Source organism: Solanum pennellii, chromosome 2 (assembly GCF_001406875.1).
Source record: "Solanum pennellii chromosome 2, SPENNV200".
NCBI classification, from domain to species: domain Eukaryota; kingdom Viridiplantae; phylum Streptophyta; class Magnoliopsida; order Solanales; family Solanaceae; genus Solanum; species Solanum pennellii.
The window spans coordinates 56129957-56154661 of record NC_028638.1 but is presented as its reverse complement, the minus strand read 5'-3'; the positions used below and the strand labels follow the sequence as shown (position 1 = coordinate 56154661).

At 30.8% G+C, this 24705-nt stretch overlaps 3 protein-coding genes across 3 annotated transcripts; all 3 read right to left on the bottom strand.

Moving 5' to 3' along the window:
* Nucleotides 1-565: 565 nt before the first annotated feature.
* LOC107011885 (nuclear pore complex protein NUP58) lies at nucleotides 566-8478 on the bottom strand. The gene is made up of 6 exons (XM_015211559.2): nucleotides 7865-8478; nucleotides 7638-7752; nucleotides 6424-6897; nucleotides 4879-5380; nucleotides 1773-1813; nucleotides 566-1062 (listed from the first exon to the last, which is right to left on the bottom strand). Exons 1-6 carry the CDS (start codon nucleotides 8287-8289, stop codon nucleotides 1027-1029), a joined length of 1593 nt encoding a protein of 530 aa, XP_015067045.1. The 5' UTR covers nucleotides 8290-8478; the 3' UTR covers nucleotides 566-1026.
* Nucleotides 8479-13362: 4884 nt separating this feature from the next.
* Nucleotides 13363-14664, bottom strand: LOC107009589 (dof zinc finger protein DOF3.4). The gene has a single exon (XM_015208932.2). It carries the CDS (start codon nucleotides 14347-14349, stop codon nucleotides 13636-13638), a length of 714 nt encoding a protein of 237 aa, XP_015064418.1. The 5' UTR covers nucleotides 14350-14664; the 3' UTR covers nucleotides 13363-13635.
* Nucleotides 14665-20677: 6013 nt separating this feature from the next.
* LOC107010415 (GDSL esterase/lipase At2g23540) lies at nucleotides 20678-22986 on the bottom strand. The gene is made up of 5 exons (XM_015209697.2): nucleotides 22563-22986; nucleotides 22344-22474; nucleotides 21583-21831; nucleotides 21235-21490; nucleotides 20678-21124 (listed from the first exon to the last, which is right to left on the bottom strand). The coding sequence occupies exons 1-5, from the start codon at nucleotides 22822-22824 to the stop codon at nucleotides 20901-20903; spliced, it is 1122 nt and encodes a 373-aa protein (XP_015065183.1). The 5' UTR covers nucleotides 22825-22986; the 3' UTR covers nucleotides 20678-20900.
* Nucleotides 22987-24705: the final 1719 nt, after the last annotated feature.

Genomic DNA, 24705 nt, shown 5'->3' with positions numbered 1-24705 from the left:
TAATGAATAAGTACCCCTCAACCTATGCCCGAAATCTCAGAGACACACTTATACTATACTAAGGTTCTATTACCCCTGAACATATTTTATTAATAATCTTCTACCCCTTGGATCCAACGCTGATTGACTTTTTTTTCAAGCTAGTGTCACATAGGCCAAAAAGGAATAGAAAATTACTTATAAAATAAGTTCAGGAGTAATAAGATCTTAATATAGTATAAATGTTTCTCTGAAATTTCGGACATAAATTCCTACGATCTTTAGTTGATGCGTATATTTACTATACAGGATTATTCTTGAATATCCGTAAAAGAAGATAAATAAATGTAATAAAAGTATTCTTATTCATAGAGTTTTTTTATCATGTTCTAACTCAACCATTGAACTGAAGCCTAAAGAAAAACGAGTCGTATCACACAAAATTTCACCCTCTATTATCTATAGCCTAAATTTAGGCGTCAACCATTATTTTCTACATATACAGTAATGACAGATGAAAAACTAATTTTACCGTGTGCAGTTATCAGTCAACAAGATATAACTGCTGCCATATTCCCTATCCATGTGTCCTGAAACATCTTTTCTTATTTGAAAAGGGAAAAAATTAAGAAGGCAGACCCAAAAAAAGAGGGTTTATAATTTGGGGGGATCGCGTCTACAACATATGAGATCTCAATCAAGTGTTTACACAAATATCCAAAGCATCACAAATATAACCAGTTCCATTTCTACAAAGGGGCAACTAAAATCATCTAGAAGAGACTCGAGTACAAAATCAAGCTCGATACACTAGATCAGCAGAATTAAGTGAAAAATAGTATGACATAACATTGCCACGACATCCTTGTGAACTAACATCTCTGCAGAGATACTGGTCCACAATAATGAAACTGGAGGTAGATAAACTGCATTTTTCATGAATTGTCAAAATGCTTGAGCTTTGCCAAGCTACTGTGACAGATAACCAGTATCATAGAGATTTCCATCCATTGGAATCTCAGATGTATGAATTACCAAACACATTCTCTAGCGTCTGCCTGTACGACTTTTTGCTCTAGTCTTCTGCCAAAAGTAATGATACACAATAAAGATAGGCATCAGAATTAGGAGCATTTTTAGAACAAAAGCATAAGTACCTTCTTTGATAAGGGTTTTTAAATAATACCATAATGAAGTAGGGTACAAATTGGTAAACAAAAACATGTATCTCTCTCTTCATAAAATAAAATATTATGAAAGATACAGCGATGAAAGAATTTGAACCAAAAGTTCATAAAAACAATTTCAGCAACCATGAGGCAGTACCAGATATGTCTATGCCCATTATGACTGCATCACTACTCTTAGTTGTGATGGCCTTGTCAAATAAAAAAATTGTTTATAGAAATGCAAACAATTCGCTGTGTATGTTTTTCTCTCTTTAATAAGAAATCAACTCGGTAGTTAGTGAACCATGGTGATTCAGAGGAAAAAAAAAAGAATCACATAGAAAACTCAAAGCAGCAAGATTTTTGTAAAAGCATCCTAACATTCAACAAAGTAATTTTTTAGGATTGGATTGACATGGAACTGGTAATAAACAAGTTAAGCTTTACAAAAACATCTAATAGAACTGCAGATAAGTTAACCAAAATCGCCAAATAAAACTATTCCTCTACTACACTTAGATTTCCATTTTCATCATGCCGTGCTTAAGGATAGGCGAGAAGTGTTTTCCTTTTAGTCAAGGCATAAACAAGAAAGAGACAATATAGGAGAACATGTATACTCACAGATTGAGTCCCAAAGCTTGCCCCTGATGCTAGTGTAGCCCCTTCAAGAACATAAGAACAACAATTAGGCACAAATCAGCAAACGAATTTTACTATTACAAGATTCAAAAATTAGCAAACAAAATTTGAAGGATGCAGGTTCTGAGAATAGAAGAAAAACAGGATGAAAAAGAAGAATCCCTTCCATTCGAAAATACTACAGTATCAAGAATATTCTAAAGATATCTGAAAGTTCTAATATCAAATGAACTAAGCAACGAACTGTAGGTTAATATAAAAGAAAGGAGCGCATTGGCAAAATAAAGGGTAGAAAAATAATTGGATCACGGAACAATTTTTTTTTTTGAAAATATAGAATGTGATAAAATAGATCACCAAAAGCACAAGCATTTAGAGGAATTCCTAAAAGGAAAAATTTAACTACTCAAAGTAACTTCCTCAGAAAAAACTAAATTTCAAAGCAACTTTTCCCCACCAACAACTTTTGGAAATAATAGCCACAAAAAAATGGGAAAAAAAAACATAGCAGTTGACCAAGAAATTCCTCGACTCTTTTATATGGTAGGTCACCTCAACAAAGGTGAATCATCAAAGGGCATTGACTAATTGGTTAAAGGCAAAAGATATCTGAAATAATAACATGACTGTAGACTTAAGCCAGGAGAAGGTGCGAGAGGTTGACAGTGATAAGTTTGAGAAGTGGTAGAGCTAGACTGGGGAAGAATTGGAGACGTGATTACACAGGACATGACACACCTCACACTCACTGAGGACATGACTTAGATAGAAAGCATGGAGATCAAGAATTAGGGTAGATGGTTAGTAAGTCGACGAGCAATTTTTCTCTCTTTCCATAGGTAGAACAGGGTCCTAATCTAGAGCAATTATCTGCTCTATTAACAGTATTGTTAGTATCATGCTAGTATTAGCTTATTCTTCATTTCTGTTAATACTAATGCTTCCTTTACTTTGAGGATGAAGTGGCTTTGGAAGTACTCAAATGATAATCAGAATCTGTGGGGCTTAGTCATAAAGGCAAAATATGAAGAGAGTTATAGTTGGATGACAAAGGAGGTTACCACCCCTTATGGTGTTAGCTTATGGAAATCCATTAGAGAACTTTGGAATGAATTCAAACCTAACACCAAGATCAAAGTGGTAGATGGCATAAAAACTGGGTTTTGGAAGGATGATTGGCATGCAGAAGGAAATATGGAGACTCTCTTCCCTGACATCCACAATTTAGTTCTTCAGCAACTAAGTACTGTAGCTGACTTATGGACTCCTCAAGGTTGGAATTTCGTATTTAGAAGAAACCTCAATGACTAGGAATTCCAAGAGTAACAGAATTTTTTAGAAGCACTGATCAATTTAGTGGTCTGGAAATAGGTCGAGATAGATTGCAGTGGTTGGAAACAGTAAAGGGATTTTTAAAGCAGGTGCAGTGTACAAGAAGTTGAACCATCAAAATCTGCAGTTATTCAAGTGGCTCTGGAGACATATATGGAAAGCCAAGATCCCCTACAAGGTGTCTTGCTTTGTGTGGTTATTGGCTAAAGAAGCAGTATTGACACAGGAAAACTTAATAAAGAGGGGAATTACACTTTGCTCTAGATGTTTTTCCTGTGGGAAAACTGCAGAAACCGTCAATCATTTGTTTATCCAATGCAAAGTCACTGACCAATTGTGGCATCTGTTCCTGAGACTTAAAAATATCTCCTGGTTCATGCGTGAGAGAATTTCACAGGCTCTATATATCTGGGAAGAAGCAGGGACACAAGCAAAAAACAGAGGTAACTGGAGAATTGTCCCAGCCACTATTTGGTGGGACAATATGGAAAGAGAGCAACCTTAGAGTTTTTGAGAATAGGGAGAGTAGTATGCAACAACTTAAACTGAATTGCATTTTGATTTGGTGTAATCAAATTTACTCTAATGATACCGTCTCTATCATTGATGTCTTAAAACTCATTATAGAAATAGGTCGGTATTATTAGAAATCCTTGTGTAAATACGGGTTCCAGCACAACCTATGTACTGTTCTATAGAAATAGAAACAATTACCATTTCAAAAAAAGAAATTCTTCCGTTACTTTGGTTCTCTGTACTATTTTTTCCTGACCGTACTTTTCTTTTCTTCTCTTTTTTGAATTGATAATTGTTTCTATTCCTGTAAATCAGTACATAGGTTGAACTGAAAACCATATTTACACAAGGAACTCTAAAAGTATTGTCCTATCCCTATAATGAGTCTTAAGACATCAATGACAGAGACATCATTATTAGGGCAAATCTAATTACACCAAAAACAGAGAGTCAAAATACAATTCAGTTTGACTTGTTGTATACTACTCTCGTCTCTCCCTGTTCTTGAAATCTCAAAGGTTCCGCAATTTCCATATTGTCCACAGCTACTCTCCCTGTCAGTACTTCTCTTTCTTCAGTATTTTCATCATAACTTTCTCTTCCTTCAGTATTTTCATCATAACTTTTTATTCGTGCAATTATTTTTCAGACCTGTTCTGAAACATGAGTTTTCTTGAATCGTGGGGGTCCATCAAAAACAACCAGTCTACCCAACAAAGTAGGGGTAAAGTCTGTGTACACCCCACTCTACTCTCCCAGACCCCCACTTGTGCGAACAGAAAGTATATTGTTGCTGAATCTTACTTGTGTATTATGTGAGTCGCAGTTGAAGAACATTATGAAGTAATAGTTCAACAGCCAGTTAATAAAGCAAACATTGCATCAAAGTTAAATATTCCAATAATAGATGGATTTGAATTCTTAAAAATTGTGAAAGATGTATAAAATTACCTTATTAATGGAGTGATGTCATGCATTTGGAAATGTCCCAAAAGAAAATAGCGTCACATAAATTAAAACCAAAGGAGTATATGGTTGATTCAATAAACTAAAGATCAAGTTATAGATGCATGTTACATCAAATATCATTATGGAGTCTATAATACAAAACAATGTAGGGGTAATAATCAAAAGATATTCAGTTTTTCTGATAAAGAGATTATATATAAATTTAACTTTTGCAAAAGCTAATCGAGCAGAGGGCAAAAATATGTCATTATTCAGGTTGGCGAAAACATACCTGAAGCAAAAGGTGTTGCAAAAGATGAAACTCCAGAAGCTGGGGTAGAACCAAATAATGGAGTACTAAAGGCTGGAGTTGAAGTGGACAAGGACCCAAAGAGTGAACTTTGGGGGGAAGCACCAGATGTTCCGAACAAAGAGGAGACTGGAGCTGACATTGTTGGAGTAGTGAACAGGGAAGAAGATGAAGCAGCAACGGATGGGGTAGCAAAGAGTGAGGATCCACTTCCTGCTGAGGCAGAAGAAACTGCAGATGACGTTTGTGGTGTAACGGATACCCCAGGTGCTGCTGAGCTGGAAATTAATCCTGCTACTTGAGTTGATGGTTGTGAAATTGTGGGCAAATGCAATGTTGGATGTACCCTTTTCGCAGCTGCCTCTTGTTTAGCTGTTTCCCGCCGATCAGCCTCAAGAAAAGGATCGCTCCCATCCCCTCGACGCCGCTGATCAGCCAGGTATGCTGTTTTCATTGATTCAATGTACTGATGAATACTCTCTACCTGATTTACCGAAAGTACAAAAATATTTTCCCTTAAAATCACAGCAACCAAAAATAAAGGTGTAAGCTAGAAATTATGAAAATAAGGTACACAAACTATTCACATGCAACTCTACTAAAATTCTAGAGCAAATTTGCATGCAGCATTATAATTTTTTGCTGCCTCAAAAGTATATCAGAAATCAACTAATATGTTGATACTCTCTGATACTAGATATAAGGGGCACAAAACTAATTGATGAGGAAAATCAACTGCATCAGAAGCTACAAGAATATATAGTATATTTGTTAGGTCAAAATAAATGTTACAAAGAAGCCAAAGTACTCCTAGTCATTTTTACTCTTTTACTCCCTTCTGACTAAGCATCATGATACTCTCATCAAATCTTGAGAAGCCCTCACCATAACAAAAAATTCCACTTCCCATTACCTCTGTGGCAACATGAAAACAAAGCCAGTGCCATCTCTTTAAGGGGTTGTTTGGTAGAGTATATTAGCAAAAATAATGCATGCTTTAATTATATGTATCAGTAATCCCTTGTTCGGCGCATTTTTTCATGGAATGTATACACTCTATTGTTTATTGAGGAGTGTATTACTAATACCTAGAAATCCATGGTATTAGTAATGCAAAGGATTTAATGCATGCATTGATATGGTTAAAGACTCAATTATCCCTCAAAAGTACTTTTACATCTTTTCCACCTTAATTGTGATGGATACTTTTGTAAATCAATATTTTATATAATGCATATTATTTTTAATACACCAAACCAAACAATGCATAAGAAATAATCTATGCATAACGGATACAAGTATAACTAATACATGTTTTACAAATACACCCTATCGGGTATTATTTTTACACTCTACCAAACGACTCCTAGAATATATAAAATGCATATTTGTCTGGTCATAATAAACGTAACAAGAAGGCAAAGTACTCCTAGTCATTTTTACTCCTTTACTCCCTTCTGACTAAGCATGATACTTCCGTCAAATCTTAAAAAGCCCTCATCATTACAAAAGGTTAAAACCCATTACCTTTGCAGCAACATGAACAAAAAAGCCATGTACATTCGACATGACATTTGGAAGAGACTGCAACAGAGATGAATTGGAGTTCATAGAATTCCTGTCAGAATCTAAGGCCATCAACTGCTCCAATTCTTCAACCCATTGTCGGCATTCTACAAGATATTTCTCAAATCTTGCTACGGTTTGCTGCAAAAAGGGAGAGGGCTTTTTTGGTATCCCACTGTAAAAATCAAAAATTGCCGCATTGGGGGTAGACTGAGCTGAACCAGATGCTGTTGGAGCTACAGTTGCACCTGATGCCTGTGATGGAGCAGTAGCGCTTGCAGTAGCAGGTGCACTTTGATGAAGAAATCTTGGGCGTAACATCATAAAAGAGCGCACCGCAACCTCTGTATTGCGCAGCATATCTTTAACAACAATCATTAGCTCTTGCAAGATAGCCTTTTGTCTTTCCATTGATGTACTAATTCCACCAAGTTCCTGAAAAAGCAACTTAACATTAGCACATGAAACAAAGTAAAACATGGAGGTTAGAAATATTAATTAGAGAGGAAAGCAGGAGAACTTGTTCACTCCAAAATGTTACTATCAGTGGCAAATATTATCCTCTATCAGAAAAAGAAATGCAGGAACCTTCACTCTGAACAACAGAAATATGACGAGCATTGTTAAATGATATGAAAATCCAACTAATGCAAACAACAGCTCTAGACAATACCTCCAGTCCGTGCTAAGCACAAATAGACACAAGGAATGTAACCATACATAGAATACATGCTAGAAGAATAAATCAGCTTTGCGAGCTATTGCATAGGAGCGGGGGGTTTACCATGTGCACACCCAAAAGGTAGCGGCTGTGGTTTCCCTTGTCATTAAAAAAAAACAGTTTTCCCAAAAATAATGGCATTAGTAGAAAGACCCTGATTTTTGTACACTTCTTATATTATTTTCCCACAAAAAAACACTTCTACAAACCAGAGTGCGACTAATTTATTGTATGGTAACAATTCTAACTCTGTGTGTTGACTACATTAGCATATTCATTCTTGTGAATTTGAAAGTGACTATAAATCCAGTACAGAAGAAATCAAGTTAATCCAGCAGATGATTCAAGATGAAAAACAACCTTACTTTTGGTAATTGAACCGATAATTTTACTGATGATTTACATTCTAGAGGTGTAATAGTGATTGAAATACAAAAGAATCATAAGATACAACCTGAATGCTGCGGCTTGCATCCAACTCAAAACCATCATTTGACACTGATGAATCATAAAGTCGGCTACACTGGTCAAGCCTTTGGCTTTCATCCCTGTATTCCAGTATCCTCTCCCTACATCCACAAGCACAGAAATAACAATTGAGGAACTTCTCTAACAAAGAAAAAAAACGAGAATAGGAAACTAAACAACTTCAAACATGTTTACTCTATGAAATTAACCTACTCAATTTGCAACAGAAGCTTCTGCGAGTCCGGGTGGAGGTCTGCCCATTTGGTACTATAGGTGGCAGGAGTCTTATCGTTGGTGAAAAGGTACAATTGTTGCTGCTGTGATGACTGCTGTTGCTGCAGCAGTTGCTGTTGTTGTTGCTGCAATTGCAGTTGTTGCTGTTGCTGAAGCTGTTGTTGTTGCTGCTGAAATTGAAGTTGTTGTTGTTGCTGTTGTGGTTGCGAAAAGGGAGTGATCTGAGAGAATGGCGACGGCTGTTGCTGGCCGGGAGTTTGGAATGGTGATGCTTGCTGCTGGCCTGGCGTTTGGAATGGAGATGATTGCTGCTGCCCGGGAGTTTGGAATGGAGACGCCTGTTGCTGTCCCGGAGTTTGGAATAGCGACGGCTGTTGTGCCTGTGAAGTGAAAGTGAACGCCATTGGCTATTGCAATGCTTCGCACATCGGATATTTCCACAACAATTGAATTAGGGCAAAAGCCGAAGAAAGCTCGAAAAATTGTAGAAATGGCTACTCAAACAGCTTTTCTTTGAATAACCCTAGAATATGAATTGGGGGATAGTGAAAAAGGCGCCATCTTCTGTTCCTTGTGAAAGTAAAGAAGATGACCTATATTTCCGGGTCCCATTTCCGTCTGTGTTCAAATTTCAGCCCGCTACGAGGCCCACCTGACATTTTCCTCCACATTTTTCCCAAAAATGTCCCTGAACTATTAGACACAAATATTCTTAAACTATTTTTTGATTTAAAAATATTATTTTTTTAAAGTATTAAGTCACATATATCCTAAACATAAATACCAAACAACATCTAACCTCCACATAGGTTAAGAATATACTAATACTAATTTTGCCTTCATTTTCTTAGGAAATACCATTTCATCTATCTTTTTTATTTCTCTAATATGATGAAATACATTTCTCCTTATTTCTCTGTATTTTATCATATTAGAGAAATAAAAAAAATGGATGAAATGGTATTTCCTATGAAATATGAAGGCAAAATTAGTATTAGGATCTTTTTAATATATGTGGAGGTTAGATGTTGTTTGGTGCTTATGTGGCGTTCACGTGACACCTAATACATCTCTGTAAATAGTAAGAGTATATGCGACCCAATATTTTAACAAAAGGATATTTTTGAATCAAAAAATAGTTCAAGAATATATAATATATATGAGTTATTTTCAATAATTTAGGGATATTTTTGAACCTTTTTCGAATCAATTAAATAGTTTATGGACCTTCTCTCTTTGGAAATATTAGTTAACTAGTCAAAATCTCAAATATACTTATCAAGAATAATAATATTTTAAAAAATTATTAAAAATGTATTATGGCAATATTTTATAAAATATAATGTATCCTAATTTAGTTTCTAATTTATTTCACATGTTCTCTCACATATATTGTTTTTATAACAAATTATATTATTTACAATTATCCTCCTGAAAATACATTATATTGTCACTCCTCATCAATTTCACTCTCTCTAATCATTAATTTTATTCTCCTTCTTGTTCTTTCAGATTCTTTCTTCTTTTTATTATTAAAATGAAAAAATATCAAATATTTGCATCATATTTTCATTTAATTGGATAACTTTCTTTTAATTTGTATTTATTGGATTAATATCATAAACTTTTAATTTTGATTTGTATTTTTATTTGATCGTTATGTATTATTGTGTCCAAATTTATTCAACTTCAAAATTATTTATTTAGTAAATTTTCTTTTGAATCTGATTATTTAAGTAGACCTCGTTACTATTTAGGGTAGGTTTTGTATTTGGATATTTACCTTTTTTTTATTTTTTAGTTGATATTTAACTTATTTAATTTCATACTTGATTTATATTCATATAGTATCGTCAGTTGTATTTTTTATATGTCAATTATATTTTCAGAATATTGTATTTATTTAAATAAAATTATAGACGACTAAAATGATATATATTCTTATTTAAATTGTATACATTTTAATATATATGTTGTAGTTTTTATATTTTTATTATATTTTTAGTAATATATATTTATTTAAGCATATTGTATCCATGTGCATTCTAATTAAGCATTTTGTATGATATGTTTAAATTCAGTCATCAATTGTATTTGTATTCAAAATAAATGTATTTTGTATTTTGTATGTTGTATATCAATTATTTGTATTCATGTAATTTTATTTTTAGCTTTTGATTAAACGAAAAAAATTATTCTAAACTGATTTATATTTTGAAAGTTGTATTTCGAAAATTATATTCATAAAGTTATTTCCTAACTGTTGATTAAATTCAGTATTCACTTTTATTTGTACTTTTCGAATTAAGAAAAAGTTGTATTCTAACCTGATTTTTCTTTCAAAAATTGTATTTTAAAAATTATATTCTATAAGTTGTTGTGAATAATTGTTGAACAAATTTGTATTCCAGTCAAATATATACTCTAATCATTCAATATATAAAAATCATAATAATTAAATATAGAATAGGAATAACATCATCAAAATTCTATTCAAAATAAATTTATATTTCTAATAATTCAATACATAATATCATCAATTTTGTATCCAAACTAATTTGTATTCCGATTATTCAATATACAATATCACAACAATAAAATTGTTTTTGAATAAAATTTTAAAAATCTACTCTCATGTTGCATCACCAATAATTTTGTTAAAAATTGTATTCTTTCTAATTAAATAAACACAAAATTCAGTCTTATAGCAAATCAAAACATTGTAATTTTTTCTAATTAAATAAATATAAAATTCAGTCTTATATCGAATCAAAATATTGTCATTTTAAATAAGAGTCAATTCCCTAAATGGTCACTCAAGTTAAGAGAATTGTCTTAAAATATCATTTATGTTTCATTTAGGACCAAAATATCACTCAATTATCACTATTTTCCTCCAAATATACTTGACAATTTAAAATCATCACTCTCTCCTAGTTGGCATGGCATGTCACTTTTTTTTAAATATTTTACACTAATTTAATTCATTGAAACTATTTAACTAAAATAATGATCATATTATTTTTAATCTCCTAAGAAAAAAATTTCATACTTAATTTTTTTTCCATAATTAAACTTTTTATTTTTTTATGTTATGATGAATACATTTTTAAAATTTACTATAATTTTATTAATTTTGAATACTTATAAACACATACATTCAAAAAAAATATTGATATACAAATCATTCATGAACGTTAATTTACATCAATTAATCATAAGTCGTATAATAAATCAATAATATTAAAGGTCAATTAACTATTACAATAATATTAATTGTATATTTTGCAATTGATGCTTCCGATGTTATTTTTTTTGGAAAAAAATGAAGAAGAAAGTGAATGATATTATATTTTTTATCCATTAGAAATACTAAATACCTCAAAAATATCCTTAAATTCTAGTTAATATGCCTTGTCATTAAATAATCATTTAAAAAAATAATAGACCTATTTAATTCATCAAATTTATGTCTCTACAAAATAAATATATAAATTACATGAGAATTTATGAAGATTATAAGAAAAGTAATTTAAAAAGTCTAGTAACTTTATATATTGTCACCTAACAAAATTCAATTAAAAAATCTCAGTGTGCACTTAACATGATAATTTTAAAATTCCTAATTAAATTATTTGAAAATTATAAATAATTTTTTAAATAAAAATATTTAGATAAATTTGCAAGGTTGACAAAAAAATTGGTAAGAAATATAAGATTATTGTTTAACTCTTTTTAATTTTATTTTTATCCTTTTAATCTATATTATATTATAACTTTTCATACAATTAAACATCAATAAATAAACTACTAATTAATTGGATTTGCTAATTTAATTCGATATTACACATATTATATGAGATTAATATACTGATAAATAAAGATCAAAATTTTATTTTCTATAAATATTATTCACTTACTATTTCCTTATAAAAAAGATATTGTAAGTATACGTGGATTTCAAAGCACCCAAATAATTATTTTTAATAATTAATCGACCTTTAATAATATTGATTAATTGAAGTAAATTAGTGTCATGAGTGATTTGTATATCAATATTTTTTGAATGCATGTGTTTACAAGTACTGAAAATTGATGAGATTATAGTATGTTTTAAAAACGCATTTTGCATAACATAAAAAATAAAAATTTTAATTATGATAAAATATTTTAAGTATGAAAAATTATTCTTAATAAATTATTTTAAAAAAATAAAAATAATTTTATCATTATTTTAGTTAAATGAGTTAAATGAATTAAATTAGTCTATTATTAAAAAAAAAAATTTAATGACATGTCATACCAATAAGGAGAGAGTAATGCTTTGGAATTGTCAAGTATATTTGGAGAAAAATAATGATAGTTGAGTGATATTTTGGTCCTAAATGAAACATAAATGATATTTTAAGACAATTCCCTTAACTTGAGTGACTATTTAGGAAATTGATTCTTTTAAATAAATATTGAAAGTGTTGACAAGAAATCTTATTAAATACTAAAATTGAAAACTTTTCAAATTTTTTTTTAAGTGGAACAAAACATAATTGTAAATTGTTTTTAGCTAAAGAATAAAGATTGTAATATACTGAGAACTGAATTTACATATATTATTAATTATTATTGTTATTATTATGCAGGAACTCACTAGTACAACTAGATCATGAGTTTGGTGGCCATCTTGCACGTTAGAATTTAGATTGTTTACCTTGTTTGCCATATAACATTTTATTTTAAGTATATTTGTAACTTATATAATTTCTTGTTCCATACAGTAATACTAACTCGATGATTTATAATTTCAGTATTTCACAATGTACATATATGACTGTGCATGCTTATATAGTTATATCGTAGTTTAAATTTGTATTTTTAATAATTTTGTACCTTTCAATATTTGATATAATTTAATTTTATATGTCAATAGGAAAACACTTTGTCTTGTTACCTCTATTTCTTAAAACACATGTCATATAAATAAATGGATGCCGCTAAATTTAGTAGGATAAAACCATGATTCCAAGTTATCCTAAAATTATATGGCCAAAGATTGTTGGTTAAATTATACCCAATTATAACGTGTTTTTCGTATCTCAATATATGCATCTTGAAACTAACTTTTTATTTGTTATTTTTAGTATGATTTATTGTATCACCAAACTAATAATTAGTAAAGACAGAAATATTGCAAGGGATACACAAAGCTAAATCGCCGTAGTTACACACATGTCTCATGTCAACAACCAACGACGGCATACATCACACCTTCTACTTTATGTTGCAGCTCTTTTTTTCGATCGTGCGTGAATATAGAATGCTAAGTGTATCTTATCGAGAAAAATTTGACTTAAGTTGAATAGAGTATTTAGAGAAGTTTCACGAAACTGCATGCTGGTTTCATGATTACAAGTACTAGTAGTTATTTCTATTCCATTTTCTTTAATATTCAAATAACAAAAAGTAGAAAACAAGAAGAGGCAAAGAGGTAAACATGGGGACATACATTTTTGTAACAACAAACAAAATACAACCATTTCATAGTCTTTCTCCATCAAATTACAACTGATGATCGATCGAAGGAACTGCAGTCCTAAATTCTAAGACCAACACTCCAGACGCCAAGAAGGTGCAAAGGAAAACTAAAAATATACAAAAAAGTTTTGGCATTTTCTTTCATATAGCTAAAGATCATATAAAATCTAAAAAAAAAAAAGACACAAGTACCCCTAAAAGTTACAAAATCCAATTTGTAATCATTTCATACCATTTCCATGCGTAGAAATAGCAAGATCTGGGAAATTAAAAATTTCTCCTCCAGCTCCAACAAAGCCTCCCTCTCCACCACTAGCAAGCTGCCACGTGCTTCCGTACATACTAGCTCCAGCACCATTACTGTTATTATCAACACTAGTGTTATGTGAAACTCCAGGAAATGGCCAAATGGGCCTACCAAGACCAAAGCCCATATCTTCAACTCCAAGCCCAAATCCACCAAGTGCTAAAAGCCCACCAGGCCCTTGAGCACTGCTCAACAACGAAGTGAAACTCCCACACATGTTCACACTCGGCTTCACGTCAAATGGTAGTGAACCCCCATGATCAGCAGTTAGAGGAACCAAAAAAGGAGAAACATGTGACGGGTTGGGCGCGTGATGGTAGTCGCGAGGAGAGAGCGTGGAGGACAAACAGCTACTGTTAATGGAGTTCGTAGTGATTGTACGGGACCGTTTCGCATTTTTACGACTTCCACCACCAATAGGGATGTCACGAAGAGTGCCGCCGTGCGTCCAATAACGGCGGCACGATTTGCAGAAATGACGTGGCTGAGAGAAATTGTAATTGTTATAGTAACAAAATTTTGTGTTGGTGGAATCACAACGTGGGCAAGGAAGATGCTCCGGCTCCGGAGCCGGTGCACCTCCTTGCTGTTGTTTGGTTGCTCTTCGGTCACTCACATCAGAAGGCATTTTTTGTTGTTGTAGTTGTAGCTCTGTTTTGTTTTTACAACTGAGAAGAAGAAGAAGGACAGAGAATTTTGCTATTAGTAATATTTATTGAAGTGTTGTGGGGTTTATGGAAGCATGTGGTGGGGTTTATATGGTAGACACATCTCAGCTCAAGAGAGAGAGAAAGAAAGAAAGAATCTGTGTTGTGCTCAGTGGAACAGGGTCCTGAAGAATTCTGAGGGTTTTGTGCTAAAGAACAGACAGCAGCTTTAGCAGGGTCTATTTTTTTTTTCCTTCTATGTATGCTAGCTATGTATAATATATTCAGACGGCTCGAAAATGGCTTTTGTTATGGGGTTGGCTCATAAATGGTGACTTTTGCTGGCCAATTCCAATACATGTACATACACAACCATACAAGTTGGAACAAATGTAATAGTAGATGAGATTATTTCTCTTTTAATCAGAGATTCGAAGTCAAGTGTTGCGTAAAATTAATTTAGAAAGTACTTCCCTTTGAATGAGCTTTATGTGGCACCAATATAAATATAGAGAGACTTCAACATAGATATTGAATACCGAGTGAAAAATTAAAAAAAAAGATGTACAACAACAACTGTTGGATTACTGGATGATTCAAGTGGTTAATTAAGCACGATTTAATTATATATAACATGATTGGTCTGATTCATGATGGCCTATGTGTGAAGTTGCACATTTACTTTGTTGTCTAATTATAATAAAATTAGGGCTGACATTACAACTCACGAGGTAATAGATACGGCTATGATACTATACTACTCCATTATGTGTAAGTCTAATCTTCCTTGAAGTACTATTACTACTTGCAGTAGGTTGTGTAACTAGCAACATTATTTTAGTGTTATGCATCAACTTGTATCCAACATTTTTTTAATTTTTAATGATAAAAATAAAATGAACGTGTCTAATTCATTAATAAAGACCAATCCATTATTGAGAAGGATCGGCGCTGATAATATATAGTTTATTCACCACGTCCACATAGTTACATGACAAATGATATAAATATGTTGCAAGTGCGGTATTACTATTAGAGTTATGTTAGCATGATTATTGTTTATCTTCTTTTTTTCACATAATCATATCCTAGTCAATTATCTACTTTATTAGTTATTAGTGTGGGATCAATTTCTATTATTATTATTATTATTATTTTAGGTAAAAACTTTGGTAGTGCAATAACTGACAAGTGACAGCATTTACTTCTTTTTTCTCCTTTTCACTTATAATTCAGACAAGAAAAGTTGCTATATCTGCTATACAAGGTTACAAGATTGGGATGTTCTTAAATAATCCCTCATTCCGTTTTATATGTCATCATTTTTTATAAATAATTCATTCATAAAACTAGTTATTTCATAAAATCAATGCATAAATTATCATATTGTTTTTTTTTACCCTCTTGAGTTATTGACCTTTAAAATATATACATTTGATCAATTCAAAAAATGTAATAATGATCCATGTTCATTGATTGAAAATTTAAAAAATTAAATAAGAATAGAAAAATAAAATTACGTCATACAAGTACAAAGTAAAATTGGACGGGAGGGAATTAGTTATATTGGTTAAAATTTAGTAAAAAAGGGTTGAATGAAATTAATAAGAGTAGTAAATGAAGCAATAATGTAAATGGAAGTAAAATTTGAATGAGATGAGCGGGACGTTTGAGTTGTGAGCGTGTAGAAAGAGGAAAAAGATTTAAGGAGAAAACGTGGACTGATAGATGCATTCATTTAGTACCGACAATATTATGAATGTCGGATTAGCGTGGCTATTCAATTATTGGACTGTTCCAACCAACCCCCTCAACTCTCAAACCAACCTTTTGACCTCCTCTCTATTTATTTCATTATTACAACTTCTTCTCTCTTTTTTTCTTCAAAAATAATTTCTTACAGTTTAAAACTAAGAATTTGTTTGGATAAACTCGATAATAGTTGTCCACTATTAAATTGATATTTTTTTAAAAAATAATAAGGATAATATTACTATTTTGTTCTTTGAATTTAATATTTTGAGAAATACGTCTGATAATAAATAGTACTAATAGTAATAGTAAAATGAAAACAAAAGGTAAATTATCTCTTAATTTTTAAAACGAAGCAAATATTATTGAACAATTATTTTTAATATACTAAACAACTATGTTTGAACAGAGAAAGCAGATCGTTACTTATTTTTTATTTTTTGGCCTACGAATAGGGGCTTAGAAGTACTTTATAACCTTTCCAATTATCTCCAAAACAAACAAATTTATGTTTAAATATAAAAAGATTATATAACTTTTTTATAAATATTACTCCCTTTGGATGAAGATATTTGCTAAACACTCTGTTTAATTTTTTTTTTTCTAATTCTTAAAAATTAATATCACATAAATTGAAACTGAGTTAGAAAGTAACAAACAGAGAAGTGCTTATCTTAGAATTGTCGTTTTCTTCAGATTCTCACATCCTAATACTATTGATTTATTTGTGCTCCGTACCCCGATATTCTCTGCCGGATTTCTCGCTCTACTGTGGATTCTGAGTCTATTGAGTATTGACCATCTCTCAAATCACCTTTTAATCCCATGGTAACTTCCATTTACCCCCTGCAATACTAGCATTTTAATTTGGTTTTGTTACATAATAAATGGTCATCTTAATATCTAAAAAAGTTTGTTTAGGTAAAAATGGATGATTGTTGACATGACTAAACACACAACACAATACTTCAAAGTTAACATGTTTTATTTGGGACCATACATACAATGGAGTTGTTATATGTTTTTTCAATCATTCTTTCTCCACCTCAACCTATATAAATTATTGTCTACGTGACCTTTGTAAATGTTTTCTTTTTCAATTTTAAATATGGAAGTATTAAGTATGCGTTTGCCTAAATTTTCTTTATGGATTAATTGTATTTTCATAAATACGTATTCTTCCTCCAATGATAAGATAGTATATACACTCTTTCCTTTTCTTTTTTTCTTTTTTTTTTTGGTTCAAGAAAGTTAATACCCACATCAGTACAGTGGTGTACTGTTATATACGTGAATTCTGATTCAACTAATTTGCAATACTTAACTGACAAATGAAGATAAAAATATGTATTAATTAATTAAAATATAACTTACATAAATGTTATAGTGTTAAAAGCTAATTATATTATTTTCCTCTTTATAATTTTTTTTATGAAAATCTCTTAAAATTTATAAATTACAGATATGTTATTAGACTTTCTAATATATCACTGGACATCCAGATACACATGTAAATGATGGATATTATCATAGAATGGATAGTACATCTTAATATATCACTGAACTTTTGAATATATCAATAGACATCCGGATACATAGAGATGTATCAACGAAGGAAAGGATGTAGAGGGACATAGGAATGTATCAACAAAATGAAAGTTGTATACACTAGAGGATTTATATATATATATAAATAGATTTTTTTAAAAATATTATGGGATAATGAATTAAGTGAAGTAGATGTAATGTATGATGAGAAAGGGAGATATTTAAAATAGGACTTACATAAATATATTAAAATAAAAAAATATTTACCATTTATAGTAATAATATTTTTTTAACATAATCACTTTTAATTCATTTATAATACAAATTTAATACATATTAGAAAGAACAATTTATTATTCACATATAATACAGGTTTTAACGATGAATAATATATTTATCACATATTTTAATACACTTATTATACAATATGTCAAATTTTTACCAAATAAACATAATATATTTTAAAAAATAATTATAATTCATATATATTGCATACATAATTCTTTAATTCATAATATAACATAATTCTGCTATAAATAATAATAAATTAAAAATATTACTAAAATCAATAATTATTTATTAAAATGTATTAATTTATGTAATTTTTTCTTCGAATATTAGGGTAGGATGAATGAAAGGAGACAAGTGTGAGGAGGATAAGAGACAATAAGGTCAGTAAGGTAGTCAAAGCGGTCGGAGATTTGTTGGGGATTCTGAGAGGCATGCGCGCGGCGTCATCCCTCACCTGTTGCTATCGCCAAATATTCATGCATACCATTGCCCCTATATATATATATATATATATATTTCAAACATAACATAAATTAATAAAAATACATTTTAATGAGTAGTACTCCATAGTTTTCTTTTCTTATAAGCGTGTATGTATCACAGTCACTTATTTTGAAATGAATAAAATGTATATTATATGATATGAATAATTCATTCGGAAAAGAAAAATTTGTGAATAATTTAGTTGAGATAGTAAGAGTGTAGTAGTACCGTTTGACTGTGTTGCATCTCTAGTCGTTTTCGGGGTCAGATTAGTACACACACGCGATCTGTATGTGTTTGCCATTTTGTTGATTGAAGTTTGCCTATTATAGCTCGACAATTTCCACATCACGTAGATCTCCTTCTCTTTTTTACCATCCTTTTCTTTTTGGCATTTTCTTCTGTCAATATGATTCTTTCTTTGAGCACTTGGAACAGCTCTATTTTTATTTTCTACCTGTCCAACGTACATCGATTAATCTTTTATAAGGAAAAGACAAAACTAAACTGTCTTGCTAATCATCTTAAAGCATTCCATTCTATTACTTATTACTCTTTTGGTTTCGATACATACAGGGATAAGACATTAGTACCTTCTATATTATAATGGTTTTATTATTTTGAATTTATATATTTTGTATATATTTTTTTATCAACATGGCACGTAATGTGATTTCACCTAATCGAGACATGTGAAAGATATAAAGATGTCACGTAAGTTAAAAAGGTGTATAATTTTTTTTAAAAAAAGGATCCGGTGATAAAATGACTTTAGTTTAGTTAAGACGTGTTTTTTGGCATTTCAGTCATAATCAGTGGCAAAACCATGATTTTCAGTAAAGGGTTCAAAATCTGAAGAGGTAAACACACGAACTAGTCGAAGGGGATTCAACATCTATTATATATACATATAAAATAATTTGTATGTATAATACTAATATTTTTTGTAAAAGGGGGTCGAATGAACCTCCTATAAGAACATGTTGGCTCCGCCCCTAGTCATAATCTAAAGATATATACTTGTGTCTTATTCCTAAAATATATTAAAGAAATATCAAATAATCTAAAACGACACTTATTTTACACTGAACATTTGAAAAAAAGATTAGAATTCCAATGCGATATGTAGTCCATTAAGTTATAATGAACATCTAATAATCTATTTAACCACAAAAGTTATATCGCGTAACAATAAATTTAAATCAAACTTATGTACAAAAATCCTCTGAATGCCCAGAGTTGGAGAACTGAAAATGTGGATTCATAGGGGTAAACCAACAACAAGGATCAATTTATTTCTGAATAATGAACTTAATTAAATTAAAAATAATACTAGCTTGCCATCATTTTAAAATGATTCAAGATCATATAAAAAAGACAACTATCTATTCGTTTCTTAATATGAAAGCTTCTAACAATTCAGTTACGGATTTGAATTTTAACATTGTACTAATTATTTGACAGAATAATAGTAGAAACGTGTGTGAAAAATTTAAAAAAACTTTGTCCATGTGGTGTTAAACTGTGAATGAGTATAATAATAATAATAAATAAATAAATAAATAATTTTTTTGGCTGTATTTAAATGGTTTAGCGACATTCGGCTAAATATTTTGACTAGTTCGTTCACAGTCATAATAACAACACTCGGCCTATATTTTCGTGGAGCACCGCTGAATTAGCTTATCTAAATATTTGGCAAAACTTTTAACTTTGTCCAGACACACAGTGCAGGTTACCAAATTAAAGAAACACTGTTAAAGCAATTCTAGAAAATATGTATAGTTCATAAAAAAAAAATTAATTTTGAGTGAGGAAAGATCATAAGTTCATGTACATTATACTATATTTAGTAAATTCGTTGCGACTGTACAAATAATTTCTTTTTGTGAGATAGAGACATATTTGTTGAGATTATAATTTTAATTTGTGCTTTATTGAGGGGACTTATCTAATTTTTAAGATGTTATTGGTGGTCTAGTACCTACCATCAATCGGTAGATTTGACGGTTCGAGTCATATTAAAAGGTAAATTCTTGTGATAAGTTTTGTGGTTGAAAAATAAAAAATTCATTGTTGGTGTTTTAAAAGGTTTTACGCCAACTCAAATTCTAAGTTGTTAACCTATAAAACTTACTTAGTCTATCAAGGCCAAACCTAATTTAAAATAATATTTTCTTTTGCCACAAAATCAGATTAATTTTCCTCAATACCAAATACTGAAATTTAGATAAATTAGAGAGAACATGGAGCGATTTTTATTCTCAAACGAGGAACACAATTGGAAGACAGAGAACTTTAATTTCCTTCACTTCTCTTCCACAATATATTTAATTAGTCAAAAGATCAAACCTCTTACAAGTAAAACAATCATGTAAATAAAAGTAAAAAAGGATAAATAATTAGACACAATACAAGATAAATTAATGTGCGGAGAAAAAGAAAGAAACAAAAACATTTAGAGATCTCGAAGTTGTTTAAGATTCATGGGAGATATATATTTGGAGTCACCCTCCAACAATTGTTTGGCGATTATAAGGTTAGCTGCTTCACTTGGATGATAAGGATCCCAGAATACATGTTTGTCACGATCTGAACACATGCTAGATGTTGGTCCACATGGAATTATCCCAGCAAATTGCCCTCCATTTCCACAACAAGCCTTTGTCGCAGTTACAAATCCTATTCATTTGAAAAAAATCGTTTTAGATTTTAATTATTTAACAAAAACTGTCTAATAGAAACACGTTATCATCTGTTCAACGAAACATGTGGTAGTTCTAGTGTCTTACCATATTTGTCATAATTGGTAATGAGTTCCATGACAAGATCAAAAACATTAGCATGTACAAAAGTTGCTCCGTCGAGTTCTTTGTTCAATTGAGCCAACATATCTTTCAATCGTGCGTTATATTGAAGTGCTAACTTGTTAGCTAGCTCCACACACTCGTTCTCCTTCAATTGGTTAATTGTTTTTTGGTAAGGGATGCAACCAATTGGTCCAACATTACCAATAATAAATTTCCTTGCATCCAATTTGTACAATCTCTGTCATACCATAATTCAAAGAATTTAAAAATTTTATTTTTTATACTATCAGATTAAGTTGATCTACAACAATTTATACGCGCTGTGATTACCGTAAGTTGTGCTCTTAAGTGACTGAGAAGATCATCAATGAAGGCATCAGGGGATTCGGAAATTCTTGTACCAATAGAGAGTACAGGGAGAAGGTAATTGTTGAGAAAATCGTTCGATCCTATCGTTATTGAAAAAATCGACTTGTTCCTCAGATAATCCCTTGCTTTAGATTGACCCAACAATTTGTCGATCTCTTTTCTTGTTATATTGAAATAATCAACTTGGATGTCCATTGAAAGCCTGTTTACCTGCAAATCATGTGAGTGAATTATGTTATAAATAATATAATAAATATTGTTAGGATCGAAAATAAGCAGGTGTAAAACGCGGAAGCTAGTAAAACAAACTTCAAAAGACCACGAGTAAGAAGACAACGAGAAATATACCAAAAGACATAAAGATTTAACGTGGTTCGGTCAATCGACCTACGTCCACAAAGGAGATGAGCAATCCACTATAAATATGAGAGTACAAAATACAGAAAGAAACAACCTCAACCAATTCACTCGGAATACATGGGAGGTTCACACAAGTGATAACATATCAAGCTTGTGACGCTTAAATTCTCCCCTAATCAAAACTCTTAAAGCACTTAAGACTACATTGTTAATACTGATTAAGTTAGAAGGAACATGTCTCTATTTATAGAGCCATAAACCTTTTCCTACTAGAAAAATTTAGGACAAATAAAACCCAACAAATACGTCACGCGCTGAACCACAACGTCACAAAAATAATTAAATTGGTGATCGACACTTACAAATACTCTTCCGGTGCCATTCATAATTCCACCTCCTCCTGATGCATAATTCACTCCGTATAATATAGTTCTTCCTGTGCAATTTGGAGCTAAAAATGGTGTTGCATAATGGGGTTGTCCCAGTCCTTCTCCTGGTAAATTTAATAACAACAAATTGAACAATAAAATTTAAAAATATATATAAAAAAAAATTGCAAGTCATTAATTAATTTGTCATACCAACAATGTCGCCTATGGTTCTTCCATTAGTGTAACGGCCAGTAGGGTTACCTCCAGAAGCTTTAAAATCTATACCATTAGGTGCAATATTAGCCTTAGATAAAGTTTGTAAATAATTATTATTTCCAGCATCTACTAAAGAATCTCCAAAAATATAGGAAGCTCCAAATCCCAAATCATCATCAACAGCACAATTTGCTAAAGCCATAAGGTTAATTACCAAAAGTAGCATGACCAATACATAGTTATTTGTCATGGCCATGCTTTGATTCACTACAAAACAAATGTTATTTGTTAGCTATTGAGGAATAAAATGAATGGAAGGAGCAAGGCTATAAGAAGCACAAATATGAAGTGTTTGATAGAAAGAAAAAAAAATGGGGTAGAAAATTGAGGAGTATAGTTAGGAAACTTGTAAAAGGGAATGATTAAAATGGAGACGTGAGTTGGTATGACTAAAACTTTTGATAATAATTTTTGAAAGATGGAAATGTATATAAATGGTTATGGTAGCTAAAAAATTCAAGAAGTAGGTGGACTACATATGTATGTAATATCAACAACGTGCATGGACCTCATATATTTACTATAATTTCAAGACAAACAGTCAAATATTGGCATTAAACTTAGGTACGTGTGTTTAATTTTTAAGGCAGTAGCAGAATTTTCTGGCGATAAACTTAGGTGTGTGTTTGGTTAGAGGTTGAAACCCACCCAGGAAGTTGTGCACCATATATGTGAATGTGATATTCCATTTCTTGATCCGAATGTCTTACTAATGGTGGTTTGGTATCTGGTTATGAGATTTAAAATATGGGGAAAAGGATAAATATATATCGAACTATTATAAATGATATGCAAAATACCCTCCATTATACTTGTGGAACATTCATATATACCTTTTATACTAATAAATATGCACGTGTTATAATTTTATTCACCGATCCGATATTTATCGACGGATAAGATTGTGCCACTTGTCCATATTTAGTCTTCCGTTAGAATAAAGGGCATATATGTTCAAGTTTTTCAATGGAAGGGACACCAATGTATCAAAAGTATGACGGAGATATCTTCATATATACCATTAACAATAGTTCGGATATATATTTATCCTTTTTCCATAAAATATTTATGTATTAAATCTTGCATAAGTAAATTTCATATTTTGTACGAGCATTTTCTTGTTATACATTCAGCACACCTAATATAGTGTCTGGTTTATAATTTAGAAACTTATATGACTATTTATATATTTTATATGTATAAGTTTATATTATTGATATTTGCATAACTCGAACCAATCGACCGAGAGCAGAGAGAATAATTTGCGTGTAAAGCTTAGGTCACTAGTCTCAAATTATTGGTCACCGTCTAAATGAGGAATTCAAGATGTCTACTTAAATAAATATATTATTTACTCCCTCGTTTAAAAATATTTGTAATGTTACACTTATCGAAAGTCAATTTGACTAATTTTTAAAGATAAATTAAATTACATTAATTCGATATTTTAAATAAAAAAATTAGATATACTAAAACTATATGAAAAATACTATAAATTATAATTTTTTGCATATTAATATGATGAAAAAATTATTTTAAAATGTTAATCAAAGTTTTATAGTTTGACTCTAAAAATAGAAATTATGACAAATAATACCGGACGAAGGAAGTAATATTTTGAAGTGGTGATTGGATATGAAAATATACGACCACTGCATATGCGTATGGAATAAACTGAATTAATATGATTATAGTTTAGAAATTATTTGGAAACCATCTAACAGTAATTTCTAGTATTTTGAAAAGAATATAATCGAAATTGTATGAAAAATGGAAAATGTTTTAAGAAAATAGAAATTATTATGATTTTAGAAAAGAAATCACTTCTAAGGGTATGTTTGGCATTAGGAAAAATGATTTCCTAAGCAATTGGTTTCTAATTTATTTTTTCATGTTTGGTTTGTGAGTGAAAAATATTTTTTGAATTATTTTTTAATATTTGATTGGTGAATGAAATTTGAAATATTTTTCTAAAATAATTTTGTATTGTGGAAATGTGATAGCAGTCAAATGAGGTAAAAGAAACTTAAAATTTTGAAATATTTTACAAAAATAATTTATTTATTTATTTTGCGAG

What these genes read in the sequence shown, in the direction of transcription:
- LOC107011885 (XM_015211559.2), bottom strand. Translation starts at nt 8,289, where the DNA reads ATGGCGTTCACTTTCACTTCACAGGCACAACAGCCGTCGCTATTCCAA. An exon ending in AAGCTTCTGTTGCAAATTGA is followed by an intron (nt 7,753 to 7,864) that starts GTAGGTTAATTT and finishes TTGTGGATGTAG; the next exon opens with GGAGAGGATACTGGAATACA. An exon ending in TTGTTCATGTTGCTGCAAAG is followed by an intron (nt 5,381 to 6,423) that starts GTAATGGGTTTT and finishes TCGGTAAATCAG; the next exon opens with GTAGAGAGTATTCATCAGTA.
- LOC107009589 (XM_015208932.2), bottom strand. Translation starts at nt 14,349, where the DNA reads ATGCCTTCTGATGTGAGTGACCGAAGAGCAACCAAACAACAGCAAGGA.
- LOC107010415 (XM_015209697.2), bottom strand. Translation starts at nt 22,824, where the DNA reads ATGGCCATGACAAATAACTATGTATTGGTCATGCTACTTTTGGTAATT. An exon ending in AACCATAGGCGACATTGTTG is followed by an intron (nt 22,475 to 22,562) that starts GTATGACAAATT and finishes TAAATTTACCAG; the next exon opens with GAGAAGGACTGGGACAACCC. An exon ending in ATGGCACCGGAAGAGTATTT is followed by an intron (nt 21,832 to 22,343) that starts GTAAGTGTCGAT and finishes CATGATTTGCAG; the next exon opens with GTAAACAGGCTTTCAATGGA.